The sequence below is a fragment of the Branchiostoma floridae genome, chromosome 1 (genome assembly GCF_000003815.2).
Source record: "Branchiostoma floridae strain S238N-H82 chromosome 1, Bfl_VNyyK, whole genome shotgun sequence".
Classification (NCBI taxonomy): domain Eukaryota; kingdom Metazoa; phylum Chordata; class Leptocardii; order Amphioxiformes; family Branchiostomatidae; genus Branchiostoma; species Branchiostoma floridae.
Genome location: NC_049979.1, coordinates 11,959,404 through 11,979,609, shown reverse-complemented (window position 1 = coordinate 11,979,609; position 20,206 = coordinate 11,959,404). Strand labels below are relative to the sequence as shown.

At 43.2% G+C, this 20,206-nt stretch overlaps 1 protein-coding gene across 1 annotated transcript in view; it reads left to right on the top strand.

Annotated features, from left to right (window-relative positions):
- Positions 1 to 16,464, top strand: part of LOC118426846 (SCO-spondin-like) — a 44,507-nt gene extending 28,043 nt beyond the window's left edge. Inside the window, exons 24-52 of the mRNA XM_035836401.1 lie at positions 33 to 236; positions 598 to 771; positions 1,988 to 2,188; positions 2,569 to 2,650; positions 3,225 to 3,271; positions 3,496 to 3,666; positions 3,924 to 4,123; positions 4,715 to 4,851; positions 5,521 to 5,567; positions 5,729 to 5,902; positions 6,484 to 6,651; positions 7,088 to 7,331; positions 7,605 to 7,654; positions 8,011 to 8,202; positions 8,548 to 8,721; positions 8,912 to 9,001; positions 9,676 to 9,780; positions 10,245 to 10,302; positions 10,548 to 10,765; positions 11,437 to 11,604; positions 11,979 to 12,124; positions 12,595 to 12,692; positions 13,077 to 13,123; positions 13,482 to 13,560; positions 13,911 to 14,075; positions 14,270 to 14,316; positions 14,567 to 14,737; positions 15,597 to 15,882; positions 16,324 to 16,464. Coding sequence (XP_035692294.1) covers positions 33 to 236; positions 598 to 771; positions 1,988 to 2,188; positions 2,569 to 2,650; positions 3,225 to 3,271; positions 3,496 to 3,666; positions 3,924 to 4,123; positions 4,715 to 4,851; positions 5,521 to 5,567; positions 5,729 to 5,902; positions 6,484 to 6,651; positions 7,088 to 7,331; positions 7,605 to 7,654; positions 8,011 to 8,202; positions 8,548 to 8,721; positions 8,912 to 9,001; positions 9,676 to 9,780; positions 10,245 to 10,302; positions 10,548 to 10,765; positions 11,437 to 11,604; positions 11,979 to 12,124; positions 12,595 to 12,692; positions 13,077 to 13,123; positions 13,482 to 13,560; positions 13,911 to 14,075; positions 14,270 to 14,316; positions 14,567 to 14,737; positions 15,597 to 15,882; positions 16,324 to 16,327 — 3,947 coding nt within the window. The 3' untranslated portion in view covers positions 16,328 to 16,464. The remainder of the gene's footprint in view (positions 1 to 32; positions 237 to 597; positions 772 to 1,987; positions 2,189 to 2,568; positions 2,651 to 3,224; positions 3,272 to 3,495; positions 3,667 to 3,923; positions 4,124 to 4,714; positions 4,852 to 5,520; positions 5,568 to 5,728; positions 5,903 to 6,483; positions 6,652 to 7,087; positions 7,332 to 7,604; positions 7,655 to 8,010; positions 8,203 to 8,547; positions 8,722 to 8,911; positions 9,002 to 9,675; positions 9,781 to 10,244; positions 10,303 to 10,547; positions 10,766 to 11,436; positions 11,605 to 11,978; positions 12,125 to 12,594; positions 12,693 to 13,076; positions 13,124 to 13,481; positions 13,561 to 13,910; positions 14,076 to 14,269; positions 14,317 to 14,566; positions 14,738 to 15,596; positions 15,883 to 16,323) is intronic.
- The last annotated feature ends 3,742 nt before the right edge of the window (positions 16,465 to 20,206 follow it).

The following is a 20,206-nucleotide window of genomic DNA, read 5'->3' as shown; positions in this document are numbered from 1 at the left end:
GTGACCAGTGACCTCTGACCCATTCCCCACAGTTCCAGGTGGCTGGTGTTACTGGGGTGCTTGGTCCATGGCAAGCTGTCAGGGCTCGTGTGACTCGATGCAGACCCGGCAGCGTGTGTGCGCCTGTCCGGCTCCCATCTCACAGGAGGGGATGTGCGCAGACGTTCACAGTCTGGAGGAGGGTTACGGGCTTCAACAGGAAAATGCACCATGTGAACCTTACAATCCATGTCCTGGTCAGTGGGCTCTAGTTACTTTACATTTTTTTTTTATAGAGAGAGTCATCAAAGTACTCTATTTCTCGATAACTGGTAATAATCACCATTTGCTGAACAAAAAATGCTAAGTAATACTAATTATACATTGTCTTTATAAAAAAATAGATAACAACCATCCTTCTGATGTTAGTGAATGTCAAATCTTACAAATCATACATTGTCAAGTTCATGATTCCTGCTGCCAGGTAATGTGATCATTTGAAGACATCCACAATGAATGTGGTAGATCAGATCAAAGAAACATTCCTTAGAGAAGAAATTTGATCACTTATCTACCTGGTTAACTAAACAAAAACGCTGATCATCCCCAAACTTACAGTTGACGGCAACTGGACAGAGTGGTCAGTCTGGTCTGGGTGTGAGCAGTGCATGGCGGGTAGTGAGTTCCGTACGCGGTCCTGTGCAAACCCCCCTCCCCAGCATGGCGGTGAGGAGTGCACAGGGAATCACACCATGTCCCGCCCCTGCCAGGTGGACACAGAGCTGTGTGGACGTGAGTAGTTACCAAGTTTAATGCTGCAAGTTTTAAATTGCAGCTTTGGAACAACCCTTCACTTAATTTCAAGCCATATCGATTTCTTTCTTTCACAACATGCATGTGGTCAAAATTTTGTGACCTCATCCTTGGACCCAGATACATCCTCAAAACCTCATAAATGTCGTAAGGCCATGTTGATTTGATTATATGGATGACATCCTCCGGGAACTCCAAAACTGATGCGAGCGAGCGAATAAAAAAAAAGTTTGGCCAAAAAAAAAAGTTCCCTTCAGTTTGAAATCAAAGTTGCCAGGAAGGTTGAACATAGGACTAAACACACATAGTGTGGTATACCAACAGTTAGGTGTAGGGACCAGTACATCATACGGGTGCAAAACATTTTTTTTATTCTTGGACCAATCCGAAAAAAACAGACCTGAAAAAAACAACAGAGGAACAGGTTTTGCCAAATACAAAATGGACACACTATGTCGGCAGCCATTTGGGGTCTAACCGTGGGGCCAAGAAGACAACAAGAGCAAAGTCAAGTAGAGTTTAAAGTCAATTGCACCAAGTTTCTACAATCAAAGGTACAGAGACAGTTTGTCCAATAATCCACCAAACAGATTCCTTTGTAGCAAAATTGACCAATTCCCATTGTTTTGAGTATTGCCAGTTCTCAAGTTTCCACAGACAACCAGGTCCAGGTTCATATCCGGACCTGGAAATGATCCTCTGGACCTGAATTTTCTGTACTGGTACCTCCCCCAACCAACAATAGATTTTTTTTTTCTTTCTGTCCTTTCACATCTTATTCTTTGACTTTAGATTCATTTTGGCATTCTATGGCATTAGTTATCTGTTTTCTGATACTTTTTTTTCAATCTACGGAATATTTGTGCTCATTTTACAGCTGCTTTGCACAATTTATTGTGTGGTCGAAAACTTTTTTTTTTTTTGGAAAAGGCCGAAAATTGGTGCGAGCGCGGATGTCATCCATATAATCAAATCAACGTGGCCTAAACACAAATAAATTTAATCAATTCGACCTCCTTGATTTAATGCATTCCAGGTGATAAATTGAAAAGTTGTAGCAACTTTGCAAGACAGCTTGGGACTTCCTTCCTCTAATCTGTGGCATTTTTCAGTACTTGAGAAACTATGAATCACATAGTATTAGTCATCAAAGTGAAATAACTCCAAACTCATATTTTGTACCTCTTTTCCACAGCGGAATGTTCACCGGGCCTGGTGCTGCACACCTGCCACACAGGCTCTCTCACCTGTCTAGATCTGAAGGACTCCAATGAGCTCACGGAGAACCACACCTGCACAGCTGCATGCACCTGTCCAGGAGAACAGCTGCTGCACAATGGGACTTGTGTGGACATAGGGGACTGTCCATGTACCTATAGGGAGGATGAGCTACCAGGTAAGGGACTGTCCATGTTCCTATAGGGAGGATGAGCTGCCAGGTAAGGGACTATCCATGCATGTACCTATAGGGAGGACAATCCACACAATGTTGCTTGCCACTTGTCTCGGTCTCACACGTTCTACCTGCATAACGTGATGTCACAGAAGCAGAGGATAGCTCATTCGTTGACAAAGACACTGGATTTGGGCTGTCAAAAGTCCTCTTAGTTCAACTTTGATCCAATACAACACAATGGCCAATGCGTTGCCACTACTGCAATGCCCCATGTTCCACAATGGCCAATATCTCGCCATTACTGGCCCTGGCTGTAGGACCCTTACCAATTGTACTTCCAAACTGAACATCGAAGGTGACTTATGTCTACTTTTACCCAGGGTACATGCCTGTGCCTGGTGCAGAACTCCACCTGTTGACATTAACAGCCGAGGAGACTATATCCCTTTCCTGCAACAACTGGCAAGTATTTTATTAATGAGTGTTCTGCATAACCCTTTCAGCTCATACTCTGCTGTCTTCCAATAGTAGATTTGTGGTAGTGAAATTGGTAATTCAAATTGTCTTTCATTTATTTATTCATTCATATCCACTTCCCCACCAAGAGGAACATGTGTCCTGCGCAAGTTAAAATGATACAAAATAACACAAAATTACTGCATAATTAGAAAAAGTATACAAATTATTCCAAAGCAGACATCATATATTTTTTTTAGGATCAAACCTAGTGGAAATGAGATTGCAGTTAGTTTTGTTATCTTTTTTACATCTGTGATGATAGTTTGTTCCATATGGGAAATTCAATGATACTTTCAAATTAAAGGTAAGAAATCTTTAAAGGAAGATGTAGTTCACCTGTTCAATTGCAGTTGGGCCTTGTTTGGTCTCAATTTCTCATGAGGGGACTTGATAAAATAGTTGCTGTCTAAGAAGCCTTTGAAATGAAATTGATAGATTGAATGGTTGCCTTTTGTACCTTGACTTTCATGTTTTGGATTAAGTTACTAGCTTTTAATGTTTGTTGGTTGTCCCACAGCACCTGCACTGCTGGTAAGATGGTTTGCACCACGGCTGTATGTGAAGGTAAACATCCTATTGATTTTAACTGCTTGTTTCACAGAAATGAAATTATGTAAAAAAGCAAAATTCAATTTTCCCTTTAAATTTGTACATTTGTTTCTCATACATACCACACAGTTGCAGATAACAGAGGCCATGTTCACTGTAGACAGCCTGCTCTCTTTCAGGAAGACTATAGGATAGGATTTGGATTTATTGATTCATTAATGTTCATTCTTTCTGTCTAGTTGATGGTAACTGGAGCTTGTGGTCCACCTGGTCAGTCTGCTCTGTACCATGCGGGGGAGGGGCGCAGTACCGCCACAGATCATGTGACAACCCGGCCCCAGCCAACGGTGGCCAGGCGTGTGCCGGGCTGGACCAGGAGAGTCAGTCATGTAACGAGCAACTGTGCACAGGTGAGACGTTATGTGTTGTAATGAGCATCACGGTTTCTAATGGCATCAATTATACTTAAATACAATTAACAAGAACTTAACAATGATAGCAGTTACTTGGTAACTTGGAGAACTTGTAGTTATCAATATTCAGTAGAATAATTGCAGTTCTTCTCTTAATGAGAAACAATAAAAAAATGTCATGAGGAAATCTTTTTAAGAATCATGTATGCTTGATATATTGTTGTGTAATTCTGATTGTCCTCATGTTGTACCAGGTGGTAATGAGACGGTGGCACCTGGTTGGTCTAGCTGGTCATCCTGGTCCGCCTGCACAGCATCGTGTGATGGTGGACAGAAGACCAGAGCTCGGGCCTGCACCTCGCCGGCACCCCAGGATGGGGAAGACTTCTGTGAGGGTGGCACAGAGGGCGGAATAGAAACAGTGCTGTGCAACACACAGCAGTGTCCTTGTCTCGTAAGGATACAAACACTATGTGACCTTAGTAACCGCTCGCTCAATGTTTTTCATTGTTTTGGTACCATCCTCCATAGTAACTGCTGGCTCAATCTTGTCACGATGCCCAGATACAATCCTCCATAGTAATGGCTGGCTCAATGTATACATGTGTATGGAATGCCTGGAAACATCCTCAGTCTGTAGTATTTGCTGGCTTATCGTTTTGCCTGACTTGGGACCATCCTACATAGTAACTGCTGGCTCAATATTTTCACAATGTCTAGTTTCTATCCCCTATAGTATCCCTGGTGGCTCAATCGTTTTGCTTGCCTGGGCACCATCTCCTGTAGTAATTGCAGGCTCATTCTTTACTAAAATGCTACCCATGTTCTGTCTTCTGCCTACCTATCGTCTTGTTTCAATCTAAAAAAAAATTAAAAAAACACTGTGCACACTCCATTTCCTCGCTGCAAAATCAAATTATTGCAAACTTCAATACATTATGTTGTTCTTGCAATGGATGAAAGTGGGTATGATTGAAATTCTAAGACATCCAAAAGTCAACTGAAGATAAGGATTTCCCAAACTATACTTTTTTACTCCCTTCAGGCCTGTGTGTGTGAGTTTGACCCTGCTGCAGAGTTTGGAGATGGCAGTGTGACAGGAAGCCTGACAGATGGGACTGAGGTGTCAGCTGGGCACGATGTTCCCTCCGGCTCCAGCCTGGCTGTACAGTGTAACCTCTGGTATGTATGACAGGGCACTCATAATCAGGCTTGCCTAATATACATGTATATCTGGAGATTTGGAGTTCCAAACCCTCAGAAATGCTATTTTCAGACCAAATTGGATTCACAGATGTTACAGATACATGTACCTGCCTGCCAGACACACCGACCCATACCAGTCTGGTGCTGTTCCAGATTTTTGTGTGTTGACAATTTGTATGGAGTTAGTACATATCTGCAGCAGAGTTCAAGTTGTATTATTCTGTATAAACTTACAGACTGAGTATGTTTTGAATAAATAGTTTGTTGGTTTCTCTTAAGCTGGGAAGTCTTTCCTTGTTGGCCCACGACACACAGGATAAGGGTCTTAGCATCATTGCCAACCTATATCCTTGTGCCAGATTACACTGGTCATTTGGCTAAAATACCATGGACAGTATTTCTTGCGAGATGTGTGGAGGAGGGCTAAGGAAACATTATGATAGCACAATGTAATTATTATGATGATTATTGTTCTTCTGTTATGTTCATAGGAGCACCTACAGATACAACAAAATGTATGGAACATAAAATACTCCATGGCAGTAACATTGAATTAAACAGTTACAGGGTGATTGTTATCCCAACTACATTCCATGCTGAACATTTATCTGTGACTGGAAAGTTTTTTCCTTGCCTTCCCTCCAGTGTGTGCCAGGATGGTGTGTTCACCTGTACTCAGGATCTCTGCAAGGGTGAGGGAAATGACTCTCTTGTGTGTTAGGTGTCATATGGTACATAATAATGCAAAGAACATTGAGCATTTTCTAGCAAATAATTAGTCACTAACTTACAATACTGTAACAGCTGGTTTGTGGATGTTGATTTGATATTTTGTACCGCCTTGATTGTTCAGTTGACGGTGGTGTATCAGAGTGGAGTGGTTGGAGTAACTGTTCCCTGCCATGCGGGGGGCTGGGCACCAGGACCAGGACTCGAGACTGCAGCAACCCTGCCCCAGAGAACGGTGGGCTAGACTGCACAGCGGCACTCACGGAGACAGTGTACTGCCAAACCCCTGCTTGTCCAGGTTAGGAAATATCTTCTGATCATGACACACCTGTTTCATTACCAAACTTATTGTTATTCACAATTAGTCAGGATGTTTTGACAACCTGTTCTCAGTCTTAAGAGCCACAAAATTACAATAAAGATCTCCAATACTTTAATATAATATCTCAGCAAGGGACTTAATATGAAGGACAAAAATGAATACTTACATGTAATACAATACAAGTGTTAATGTGTCATTGGTCTTTTTATCATAAGTTTCCTTTTCATGTAGCACAGAATTGGTCACTAGTACTAGAAACCTCTGCTAAATGATCATGGGCAAGCTATGAAAATTAAATTGAGCCTTTTATGATAATTAGATATATTTAATTATATCAAATATATATACATTTAGCTTAATTTTAATATGACAAAAGGTATACAACAACAAAATTTTGGTACTAGCTGCCGAGTGGCAAATCTACCATGCAAAGTCTTTGGGTCAGACCTCACATGATTCACTGACTGCACGCTATTTTGAATCTTTCTCTTCCGCCTCTCATCCTTAAAAGCTTTCTCAAAAGACTGCTTGAACTTTGCACCTGCCTGATTATGCAGTTGCAGGCAGCTGGTCTGAGTGGAGCAGCTGGGGATCCTGCTCGGCCACGTGCGGAGGTGGTTCTCGCCAGCGCCAGCGTACATGTACCAACCCTGCGCCCCTGCACGGCGGCACAGACTGTCAGGGTGTCAGCACACAGACACAGGAGTGTAACCTACAAGAGTGTGGTAAGTTTCATTTTGTGGGAGGCTGTTGTAAACATCACTCAAACTTGATCTTGTACAGGACATCTGTGTTCTCACAGTTTTGTCTGTTTTCCTCCTTAATTTGTTATCATCATATAGCCTAAATGGACTCGTGGTCAAGGTGTTAAACTTTTCCTTGTCATTTGTTGCCACTTATTAAAGTAGACAGAAACTGGTGACAATTACAACTGGTGATGTTAGGATGGCTAGAGTCTAAATGAGCTTTTTTTCTGCATACTACACAAATTCTGTACACTGTCTGGAGGAAAACAATACGCAATGACTTGTTATCCCTGTGGGCATGTGTGCTAAACTGGCCCAGTAACTGCCACTCTGGGGTATATTCTATACAATGTATGTGAGCAGAGGTCACAGACACTTATTAAAAACCATAAGTTTGGTGTATTTTCCACAACAGATACAGTCTGTAGCGGAGGGAAACAGTACACCACAATGTGTTCCTCCTGCCCCCACACCTGTGCTGAACAGGCAGGCACAGCAGAGTGTGTGGAGCCGGAGACCTGTGAGCCTGGGTGCCGCTGTCCGCAGGGCCTGTATGAGCAGGCAGGGCAGTGTGTGAGTCCTGTGGTCTGTAGGTGTGAGGGTGATGCTGGGGCTATGGTGGAACCTGGCCAGGTGGTCACTCAGAACTGCTCCACATGGTACTACATGTAATGTCTTGAGAACTTCACTTACCAAAAGTTTTTGTTTGTTGCTGTACTTAAACATAAGAACATTTTTATGATCCAATCCTAGACCTTTATTTGTGATGATGTTGTTTATAATTGCCATAGAAAGAGCCTAGGAGTGCTACATGTAGATATTGTTGGCTATGTATGAACATAATGTAAAAGTTATTTCAAGTTCAGAACATGCTGTATGATATTATGACTGAACACTTTCTTGTATTTGACATTTTCCTGTACTTGTTACAGTGTGTGTCTGAATGGGATGCTGAACTGCACAGACGACCCCAGCTGTTTTGGTAATTGTGTTCTTCCTGTTTCATTCCCTATCTGGCTTTCTAATTATCATCATGATGACAGCGAACCAATCCAACATTGTAACAGCAAGACAGTGCTAAAGTGGCTGTGGCTTTTAGAGAGTGTGTCACAGTGTGTGTATGTACATGTATATGTGTGTGTGTGTGTGTGTGTGTGTGTCACATTATGTATGTGTGTGTCAGTGTTCTTTTATGTGTGTGTGAGTGTGTGTGTGTACAGTGCATGTACAAATTGTGTGTGTGTATAGGGATCTGCGTGTCTATGTGTGTGTCACAGTGTGTGCGTGTGTGTGTGTTGTGTCTCTCTTTTACACTGGAACCTTGATGTGTCCACTCAGTTACCCCCGGATGGTCAGGATGGGAAGTCTGGACCCCCTGCTCTAAGTCGTGCATACAGGGAGTGGCAGAGTTTGGCAGCAGTGTTCGATCCCGTCGCCGTTATTGCACTGACCCTCCACCCTCCGCTGGTCAAGACTCCTGTGTTGGGGATGACTTAGAGGAGCAGATCTGTAACGTTCCAGAGTGTCCCTGTAAGTTTATTGTCAACACTAAATTTCAAAGTTCAATACTGGTTAATATTCCAGTGCATTATATAGGTTTAGTTCCCTCGAGTTCCCAATTGTCTATTCAGCAAATGGACACAAGTTCCTTTAAAGGAGGGCCAGGGTAGGGCTAGGCAGGTAAAAAGCGAAGGAGCAAGGCGAGAGAAGTGTGCTCAGTCCAAGCTCAGTCCAGTTCGCATGACGCTTACAACTGGGCAATCTCACCAAGTAAGCAGGGGCACACCATATTCAACTACATAGGATGGCCCGAGATGGACAATCCTTTCAAAATTTCCTTGGATGAGGGATTTGACAATGTTGTATCTGCTGCAGTGGTTGGTGGTTGGACGGAGTGGTCGCAGTGGTCAGCCTGTACCGTCACATGTGGCGCGGGAACGTCTCTCCGGTACAGGAACTGCACCAATCCCCCGCCTTCATTACCAGACCTGACCTGCGAGGGCTCAGCTGTACAGACTACAACATGCATGGCAGAGAGTGACTGTGAAGGTACCATGTACATACATGTAGGCTCCGTAGGCTCCAATAACAATTATCATTGTAATCAGTGATTTTTAGTCAGTATAGGGATCTGTGTGTGCGTGTATGCATATCTAGTTGGCTGTTAGACTGTGATGTTTGAATGTTTGAATAAAAACCAATTATCATTTTTAAAATCACTTTCCGTTGTTTCTTCCAGGTTGCCCAGCTGGTCAGGTGTACCATAGCTGCCTGCCTTGCCCCCGGACTTGTCTGGACAAACAGAATCATGTGGAGTGTGTTCAACAAGGTCAGCCCTTTAAGCTGCCGTGATGGTGTATTTGTTGTCCTGAGAGAATGATTATTTGGTAGATGCTACACCCTGCAAAATGCATTCAAGAATGTGTAGCTAGAATTAAGTATCACATTTGCATCATTCTATATGTATGATTCAACAAAGTTGAGTATCTGTTCTCTGTAGCTTAGTTTTGCACATGTATGGTCACTATTTAATTGATAGGCAGGATCTGGGTTACAGACTGAAACTAGCTCACAGAAGCCACAGGCGGCATCGTTGATCTTAAAGTTTCCTAATGTTACTGGGTAGTAAGATATAACTAGATGTATTTGTAGTTTGTATTATAAAATACTGAAAGCTTGAAAGTTGATCTGTGTGGATAGAATCGTTTTTGAAGCAGGATGAGATTTTAACTGTCACAAAGAGTTACAGTCTTTAATGAAGGGATGAGGGATTAATTGCTAATCTATGACATCACTTTGTACAGAACCCCATACTTAGTGAGCAGAGGATTATAAATTGCAGAAGAATCTGTGGCATCCCGTCTTTACAAAATGTATAATCAAGAGATTGTATGTGTTGCACGTCTGTGATGTACATGTCCATGTATATGATTTCTTTTGCTCCTCTTGCAAAAAAAGATTTTTACTGATAACGATTTTTTTTACATAACTTTGTCCTGCCAGAATGTGTCCCTGGATGTGGTTGTCCCAGTGGGCAGCTGCTTTCAGGTGACAGCTGTGTGGAGGAGGACAGCTGCCCATGCAGCCATGTGGATCCAGCTGATTCAGGTGATATTATTCACTTGGCAGATTCAAACACTTCAGTCTGAAACCATGTTGGGATTGAGACTTGTATATGTTACATGTACATGTCTTAGGCAATGTTGATCCGATCAATATGGATGACATCTTCAAAAGCAGGTGGATATGAGTACTGCTTTTGGGCATATTTTATCACTGGGATGCAATAACTTTCAATGCATTATGGATGACAATTTCTCTGGGTAATCCAAAATTTATGCGAGCATACAATTTATTTTTTTCAAAAACAATGTTGTTTTCAACCTTCAAGTGGTCAGGAAGGTTGAACAAATGTCTTAACACACAGGATGGAATACTGAACAACTCCATTTTGTTATTTCATATCAGAATTTACTTGAGTATGTATTGTACATTGGGCTATAAAGAAGTTGTGATGAGATGAGCGGCAAATATCATTTTACTGACATGTATTGATGAATTTTTCTTTTTAGGTGCCAGCCCGGTGTTGTACTCTGATGGGGATGTCGTCAGCATCAGTTGCAACAACTGGTAGGACTATTGTACAATAATTATTGTTATGATTAACTTTTTCCTGTATTGTACGTAATATATTAATGTATTGACTATTGTTACCCTTTTCAGGCAAACTGAATCAGGATACTTCAGGTTTCTTTAAGACCTGTCTAGGCATTATAGAATGATGGCCTTCAAGCTTGGAAATATTTAGTGATGAGTGTTAATTTTTGTTGTTACATTGTTGTTAAAAATGGCCTAACCAGGTGTCACTATTTCAGCACCTGCACAGCCGGTCATTTCAGCTGCAGCAACCTGGTATGTGATGTGGACTGCACCTGGAATGCCTGGTCCACCTGGTCTGCCTGTAGCAAGTCCTGCGGGGTTGGTGAGAGGTCACGACATAGGACCTATAACCCTGCCCAGGGCAGTGGGGCCCAGTGTGCATCCTTGTGGTACACCACAGAGACACAGGACTGTAACACGCATGCCTGCTCAGGTCTGTAGGACATTCACTGTTTGCTCAGTAGTCACATATTGTCCTGTTGGGCCAGAACAATTAATCATACAGAAGTCTTCTTTCTTTTGTCCTTTTGTGGTTTTGTTTTAAATATTCTTCTTTCCTTAGGCCTTGAAAAAAATGCACCAGCAGTATTTTGGGTTACCCAGCCAATCCTAGCAAAATTTTGTTGACCACTAGCAAGGTGCATTAATTTTTTAGATCTGACATCTGAGTGATGAATCAACAGAATCCAACAAGTCTTTTCTCGCAGACTTCCTGTATTTCACACTAATTGTTAACAGATTAAGGCTAAATTGAACAGTTCATATAAGAATGTGTATTAAGCATTGTACTTCTTTGCTGATTACTTGATATAGCTTGTGCATGTACAATGTAAAATAAATAATACATTATTGAAAATACCAGTATCCTGATCCATTCCAGTTTTGCAATGCCTAACTATTTGTTGGATCACTTTGGCCAGAATCTTTAAAAAAACAAAAGAAAAAATTGCTTTTAGAATTTGTCATGTTTCAATCTCCATGAAGTCCACACACCTATCAGTATCCTGCATACATGATATCATCATGATATCGTATATTATGCATTTTGCATGTACATGATATCATCATGATATCGTATGTTATGTATTTTGAAATTGGTTCCAGTCAATGGCGAGTGGGGCCAGTGGTCTGCATGGACCCCATGTGATGCTAGCTGCGACGGCGGTTCTAGTTATCGGTCTCGTGCCTGCGACAATCCTCCACCGAAGAACGGTGGGAACGACTGCGAGGGGGAACACTCAGAGTTGACCTTGTGCAACACTGATCCATGTGGTGAGTATTGTCCTTACATGTACATGATGTTGTATCATTGTATTGTATCATTACTGGTCAATATCAATATATATATATCAACTTATATATCATATAAGTTAAGTTATATCATAATTTAAGGTATAATGTACAATGATTATGTCTAAAAGTTCTTCTATATACATTTGTAGTTGAGGCCACATCAATTTTATTTGTTGCTTCTCGGATTCGCCTGTCCATTTTCATTTTCCAAAAAAAAAAAAATTAATATAGGTTTTGCTATCACAAACCTGTAAATATTGCCATTCAGAGCCACATACACATAATTTCAGTCTAAGCATAATGCCTTTTTTTTTAGAACATTAGTAACATACATGATATGCTGTATCCTCCAGATGGCACCTGTCCAGATGGCCTGGTTTACGACACCTGTGCTACCACCTGCGGCCACCGCTGTAGTGACTTCCACCAGGATGTGGCCTGTGTCGATGCAGAAGAATGCACACCTGGCTGCGGGTGTCCGCAGGGATGGTACCTGCAGGTCAGTTATTTTGTAATTTTAGTTTGATATTGAACTGGTGCAATGGCCGAGTGGGTAGAGCACTCGCCTTGCATTCGGTAGGTCATTAGTTTGATCCCTGGTCGAGTCATACCAGAGACTGTAAAAAATTGGCCTGGTACATGCTGCTTTCTCTACTTAGCTCTCTAAACATTGGGGAAAGAGTATGTAAGTTGAACACACACCACTACCAGTGGACTAATCCCCTACTGTAGTGATGGCACAACGCTTCCAAACATTAAGCGGGACAGAAAAATGTTAAACTGGAGACAGCCCTGGGGTAACGAGGTACCAATTTGGAAAGTGTGACACTGTACATGTGTGGCTCACACTCACAGTGCACAGTCTGACCATTATCAAGTTGCAGGTGACAGAGAAAGTCTAGGTGCTGTCTCAGTAATTTTCTATTACACATTTGGTTTATATAAGGTCTATTGTTCGATTCTATACAGAATGGAGAATGTGTCCTGAGGTCCCAGTGTGAGTGTGTGGATTCACAAGGCCAGCAGTGGGCACCAGGCAGCACACAGATACAGGGCTGCAACAACTGGTAGGGAAATCAAGCTTTACACATCCATGCCTTTAAACATCCATACCTTTACAGAAGGGAATTACATGTATTATTATAATAGTTTTATTAACAAAATTAGTGAAGGCTTGTCAAAATGAGATTCTCTTCAGGCATGTACATGACTGTGTAAGTATAAAATTATCTTCATGAATGTAGTCTGGAGAACTAAGACGTTGAAAAAAAGTTGCTACGAATTTTGGACCAACCTGCTAGAAAAACAATTTGCTTCATGCACCACACAGGTACCTATTTACATCATATGTATTCATCAATCTCTGATGTTGTTTTTATTCATGAAAGTGTGTATACATTGTATGCTGTGTCCTACATGTGTGATTAATTGTATCTTAACAACACTTGCAGCACATGTGCAGATGGCCAAGTCACCTGTGGGACAGACTCTTGCCCAGGTACACTAGCTGTAAGACACCTGTAGACTTATGCTATTGCCCATTTGTTGTTTTTGATGAACAAATAATCTACACTAATAAAAGCACTGGTACAGTACCTCAAAAGTGCATCCATTGCCATGTTTGCATGCTTTAGAGGTGCTAAATTTCCTTGATGTTGTACTGTACCATGAATTGCCCAAATGTAGAAACCCAGAGTCAACGTCAGGGAAATCTAAAGTTGAATCTATTATCATGCTATTTCCTTGTTTTAACTTTGCTACCTGTATTATGTTGTAGTCAAATGTAATCCCAGAGCAATATGAGTGATGAGTATGAGTTAGTACAGTGGGTCCTGATGGTTCCTACTGTGTTCCAGTTGACTGTGTGTGGAGTGCCTGGTCTTCCTGGACTGCCTGTACTGCAACCTGTGGTCCTGCAACTATGACTCGCTACAGGTAACACTTTGTCCACAACTTTGTACATGTAGCATGCACATGGTAGTCTCTACATTTATATATGGGCTGTTTTTCACTTTATAGAATTATATACAATTATAGATAAATTTGATTTTTCTCGAAAACCTCAGTCATCACGCACATCCTTAAATCATAGTACATCCATAAATCACAGAACCAATGTTTTGCTATTGGTTGCAGCTTTGTTGTGAAAGTCAAGTTTTGTTGTGTCAGTCAGAATTACCAAACTCCCATTCAGATGAAGTCCCATCACATACCAATCTAATTTTCAAATTTGATTTTAAGTTTTCATCCTTACCAATTGCCATGTCTTCTGGTTTTTGTACCAGGTCAGACAACAATCCCCCTGCATCGTCCGGAGGAGCTGCCTGTGAAGGCATCAGCTTGGAGACTCAGAGCTGCGAGCTACCCCTCTGTCCTGCTGTCTGCTATGGACCAAATGGGGAGGTGACGCAGGTTGGAGAAACCTACCAACCCCACCCCTGCACAGAATGGTACAGTCCATTTATCCTGTACATGTACATGTAGCACTGGCTTGCATACATCTTTCTTGCATGTTAGTCATCAGAGCAATGCATATTGTGACCTTCAGTGCTTAAGACACTGTACCATACCATTTATGAGAAGTGCTTTAGGTTGGTGTAACGAGATGTTGTTGTGTTGATGTCCTTCTCCCATGTTCTTACAGCCAGTGCACTGCAAACGACTGGAACTGTCAGGTCATTCCTTGCTCACGTGAGTTTTGTACATAGATCAGACATACTGTGCTTTTCAGATTATATTACAAGTCATATTCCTACATTTTGTATCTTCAAATACAATCAATTTCTACTGCTTGATAAAAATGGAGATTTACTTTGAGGCATTTAGAGTGACATCCATCACTCTTCTTCAGCATCACTAGAGCTTTCATAAATGTTATAATTACAACTTTTTAGATTTACCTGCAGTCACCAATAGTCATCTTTCCATTCTGCTCTTGCAGAGGCAGGCAGTTGGTCAGCCTGGTTGGAGTGGTCAGAGTGCCCTGTAACCTGTGGCAGCGGTCAGCAGTCTCGTGTTCGCGCCTGTTCTGACCCCGCCCCTCTGTATGGCGGTGCAGACTGTGAGGGAAACAACATGGAGATGCGGCCATGTGGGCAGCAGGCCTGCCACGGTGAGCACACAATACTCAGACATGCTTACAGGTTAGACATATGTGTGATGCAGTATGTCATTGAGACTGTTGCCTTTTATTCGCATGTGGTCAAATTCTTTTTCTAGAGGCATTCGACTTACATATACTATACTAATTTGCCTCTTAAAATGCAGTGACCAGCATTTTAGATTGTGATATATTCACAGTTTTACCAGGGAGCATACCCCTAGCTGCTGGACCACAAATTGTGATTTGGTTTGCCAGGTATATATTAAATGCAATTTTTATGTTCAATGATTTGAATAGGATACCAACACGTAGAGTGATCGATGATGATTAGGCTGGACTACAAAATGGTACATACAGAGAATTCTTCATGTACTGAACTTGTTTGACTTACATGACACACTTGTGGTGGGATTTCCCAAATAAAAGATACAAACGTCGTAGGTCATCATACTATTGGGTAGGAAAGAGTACCTGGGTCAATCTCAGGGAAATCACAGGTAAAATCAACCATTACTGAGTGCTATGTGATATAAAATACAAATGAGAAGGATTTCCAATATTGCTTGGTATTTCTTTCATCAACCAATATCTTTCAGGACCCAACAGATGAGCCCATGGTCAAAAATGTTCCGATGCTGGAAAAATGTTTAGTACTTTATGTAGTGTGCTATCACACAGCTGTTGTAGAACAAAAGGGAATGTCATCCCAAAGGGTGTGTGTAAGCACCTCGACTGATGAAGACAATGTATTTGACTAATTATAATATTAAATAAGGGCTTTACAATTAAGCCTTTTTTAAGCCTTTAAACTCATTGTGCATCAACATGTTCTGACCTCTTGACATTTTTGCTGACTGTATTTACCCAGTGCCAGAGCAGTGCTCCCTGCAGACAGAGGTGCGTAACCTGACCCGTGGAGAGTGTGTGGCCCCTGGTGTGGAGGTGCAGTTCTGCTCGGGGGCGTGCCCGTCTTACACCGACATCGTGTTCACCGAGCCGTACGTGGTGACGGTGTGCGAGTGCTGCTCCTACGTGCTGGATGCCCTCCAGCCCACGCAGTTCGTCACCATGACCTGCCAGGGCAGTGGAGAGGACTCCCTCGTGCTGCCGCGCATCGCCAGCTGCAACTGTGCCTCCGAACACTGTCCAGACAAGTAAGGAGACATGAACAGTCATGCCAATTCTTTCAACTGTATGTCTCACATGATAATTTGTATAGTCTGTCACCTTCTAAAACCTAGTTACTTACTTACTTTCTTTGGTTGAGTTCCCGCTCGAGCCAAGCTTGAAAGTTGTCTCCACTCCATCCTATCTTTCATCAAGGACTGGATTTCCTTCACGTCAGACAGGTTTGTGTCGGCTCTAAGGTTCTAACGGGAGGGAAATTATTTGCATGATATTCATAAGACATCATTGATTGATAGATGATGGACCAAAATTGATAAACTTTAGAATGCAACAGCTTATTAATAACTGATTAACGAAACGTCTGATTCACACATTACAGCCCACGCATTTCTCATTCACGCAATTAATGTGTGTAATGATTATAATCTGTGCAGTCAGACAATAATACCCTTTCTTTTGTTTTACAGGTAAAAAGCAAATTCAAGTGGAATTGACAGGAAAAGGATTGACAAGTGATGAAATAGTCCGCGGCATGATGAGATGTTATTTCATCCTCATGTGGCATATAAAGATGGTAGTGCAATGAATAAATAGTAATCTGCATACAATACACTGTGTGATTGGTGCTTTTGGCTTCCCAAGTTATGTTCTGTGTGTGTGTGTGTGACTAAGTACTATAAGGATATAAGTACTATAATGCATACAGGTGTATTATATTTGTGCATTACTATATTCCTTTATTGCAATACCCTTTAGCCCAATTAAGGACTTGTCCGCTGGGGTTATACAGATAAAAATATGTGTGTGTGTGTGTGTGTGTGTGTGTGAACAGGTGTATATCTGTGTGTGACACTGTGTAGATGCATGTCTACGTGTATCAACTCCAAGATCTTGTTGCTGAGCTGATGAGCCATCAGAGATGAACTACCAGTTGTGACAAGTCATCCTGGACAAAGAAATTGCAGGAAAATTATCTCCAACCACTAAGTGCAATCGGCCAGATTCATCTTCACAACAAAAGTTGTAGTAGATCAGAAGGAGCAATACACAGGAAATTAACCAATCAGAATAGCACAGAGCTTGGAGGAAATATCAGACCTCACAGGGCAGAATGATCATGAATACAGTACAGAATAAGTTTGAAAATATTTGACATGCCAAGACTGCAATGTTTTAAATATTTCTTTTGGAAAATTTTGGTTTTTAAAATGGAATCTGTTATCCCCTTATGTACCAAAGAACAAAGAATTTTCAGAAATTTGACAAAGGAATTCATGATTTCACACGTATAGTACCAAGGGAAGTATATGTCATACACATGTAGGAGTTTGCAAGTTTGGGAAGTCTATATGATAATAACGTTAATGACCTGCCTGTTCTTTGGTGTATATGGTGTTATAATGGTCTCATAAAACCGGTTTTATTCGGTGGTTATAGCAAAGGACTAGGCGTTAGCACACATACATTGTATATACCTCGGGGCAGGTCATCAACGCATATAACCTAGTTTCTAAAATAGCAAAGGAGCTGTAGAGATGTTACATCAAAACGTATGCGAACAAAATCCGAACAAAATCCGAGGGGTTTCAGGCCTGTACCAAATGCCCGTACCAAATCCACGTAGACTTGATTCGCCCATACTTTGACTATTTCGTCTAGGCCCTAGTCTGTCTAACAGAAAGTTTCCTATTTATCATGCGTAAGCATAGGTCCTCCTAATGAGTGATGCGGAAATCGCCGTCTGAAGCCTAAAGTGTTAGGCGGCTATGGCGCCCGCCCTGAGCGGGCGCATGCTGCATGCACCCCACCAAAAGAAATGTCCTGGGGTGGGCGGGTGGGTTCGCTTAGGCTCCAGAGGCGCACGGAGAACCTACGACGCACTGCCAGGTATCAGACACATCCGCTGTACTTATAAGGTTAGGTCATGTGACTCATGTTCGTCCGACCAATGCTCATGCATAATAAATAGTTTCCTATCTATCATGCGTAAGCATAGGTCCTCCTAATGAGTGATGCGGAAATCGCCGTCTGCCGCCTTCGCTACCATTGGCTGTTATGCCCTATCCTTCTCTGAACTCTAGTCAAGACAACCCTCGCCTTACTATTACTACCAGCCCACTCTCATTTATACCAGCTCCTTCTCTCCCCAAACAAAATTCTCTCCCTTGCCAAAACAAAATACCAGAGGCCCTTGGCCCTAATAAAACTGAGTTATGCCCCCAAGCCATTCCCCTTGTACATTTTGACGTCGCCACTAAACCCTTGCCTTGCCGTAAACTCTGCCTGGCTATATGGAGTGATTCCTTTGGTGTTGACGCACCTCCCCTCCAAATCTACGGAACGGGTGTCAACAGGCAGATGTCACTGGCTGTGAGTAGGGTCCACTTCCAAACTTCTCCAATTTCCAATGCCATATTCCATACCATGTACAAAAGCATCACTTAGAACTGGAAACGAACCGGAGTGTACCTGACTGTACCTGGCTTCGCACCGGCGAGTGACTGAAGCCCGAGGCCGTACCGCGGGAACTGTACTTAGACTGAGGCCAGAATGTAACTCCAACCCGCGACCCGAGGTTGAGCCGGAACTGTACCTGGCTTCGCACCCGTAAGTGACTGAACCCCGTGGCCGTACCGGGAACTGTACCTAGAATGAAACTCCACCCCGCGACCCGAGGTTGAGCCAGAACTATACCTGGCTTCGCACCAATAAGTGACCGAACCCCGAGGCCGTACCGGGAACTGTAGCTAGACTAAGTCCAGTATGTCATTCCACCCCGCGACCCGAGGTTGAGCCGGAACTGTACCTGGCTTCGCCCCCGTAAGTGACTGAACCCCGGGGCCGTACCGAGAACTGTAGCTAGACTAAGTCCGGAATGTAACTCCACCCCGCGACCCGAGGTTGAGCCGGAACTGTACCTGGCTTCGCACCAGTAAGTGACTGAACCCCGAGACCGTACCGGGAACTGTAGGTAGACTAAGTCCAGAATGTAACTCCACCCCGCGACTCGGGTTGAATCGGAACCGTACCTGGCTTCGCACCAGTAAGTGACTGAACCCCGAGGCCATACCGGGAACTGTACCTAGACTAAGTCCGGAATGTAACTCCACCCCGCGACCCGAGGTCGAACCGGGAATCTTACCGGTGTGGCACCCGAACGTAACTTCACCCCGCGACCCGGGGGCGGCCCGGAGTCTTCCTTGGTCTCGCACGGGAATGCAGCTCCGCCCCGCGACCCGAGGTCGGACCGGGAATCTTACTTGGTCTCGCACAGGAATGCAGCTTCAGCCCGCGATCCGAGGTCGAACCGGGAATCTTACTTGGTCTCGCATAGGAATGCAGCTTCCCCCCGCGACCCGAGGTCGGACCGGGAATCTTACTTGGTCTCACACTGGAATGCAGCTTCACCCCGCGACCCGAGGTCGGACCGGGAATCTTACTTGGTCTCGCACGAGAATGCAGCTTCAGCCCGCGACCCGAGGTCGAACCGGGAATCTTACTTGGTCTCGCACTGGAATGCAGCTTCACCCCGCGACCCGGGGGCGGCCCGGAGTCTTCCTTGGTCTCGCACGGGAATGCAGCTCCGCCTCACGACCCGAGGTCGGACCGGGAATCTTACTTGGTCTCGCACAGGAATGCAGCTTCAGCCCGCGATCCGAGGTCGAACCGGGAATCTTACTTGGTCTCGCATAGGAATGCAGCTTCCCCCCGCGACCCGAGGTCGGACCGGGAATCTTACTTGGTCTCACACTGGAATGCAGCTTCACCCCGCGACCCGAGGTCGGACCGGGAATCTTACTTGGTCTCGCACGAGAATGCAGCTTCAGCCCGCGACCCGAGGTCGAACCGGGAATCTTACTTGGTCTGCGAACAATGGGACGAAGTGGAAACATACAAGGAAAAATAGACACAACTTGTCTAAAACGCAGGGTTTTCTTCTTCAGGACGGACGAAAAGAAACTGGCTCTGTCACGTCTGCTAAACACATACAAGGCTGCAAGACTGAAACACGTGGAGGAAAAATCCAAACTGTTAACCGAGAGAAAGAACGTCAATTCCGCCCGCAAATGCACCAACAGTAGCACAGTAATGACATTCCTCCAATATGACCACAACGATGAAATTTCCAGTATACCCGTTTACACCAACCTTACAAAGCAAACCCGGCTTCTAAAACCTGCAGCTGCTGGGGCAAGACCATTATGCAGTAATTGGGTGAATCTTTTAATGAATATAAGAAAATGCATTGTACCTAGATTTTACATCATTAGTGGTTTGTATGAAAATAAATATCTATATTTTTATATTCATTAATAAAGAAAGCTTTTGTAGATAGAAATGAAGCAAAGA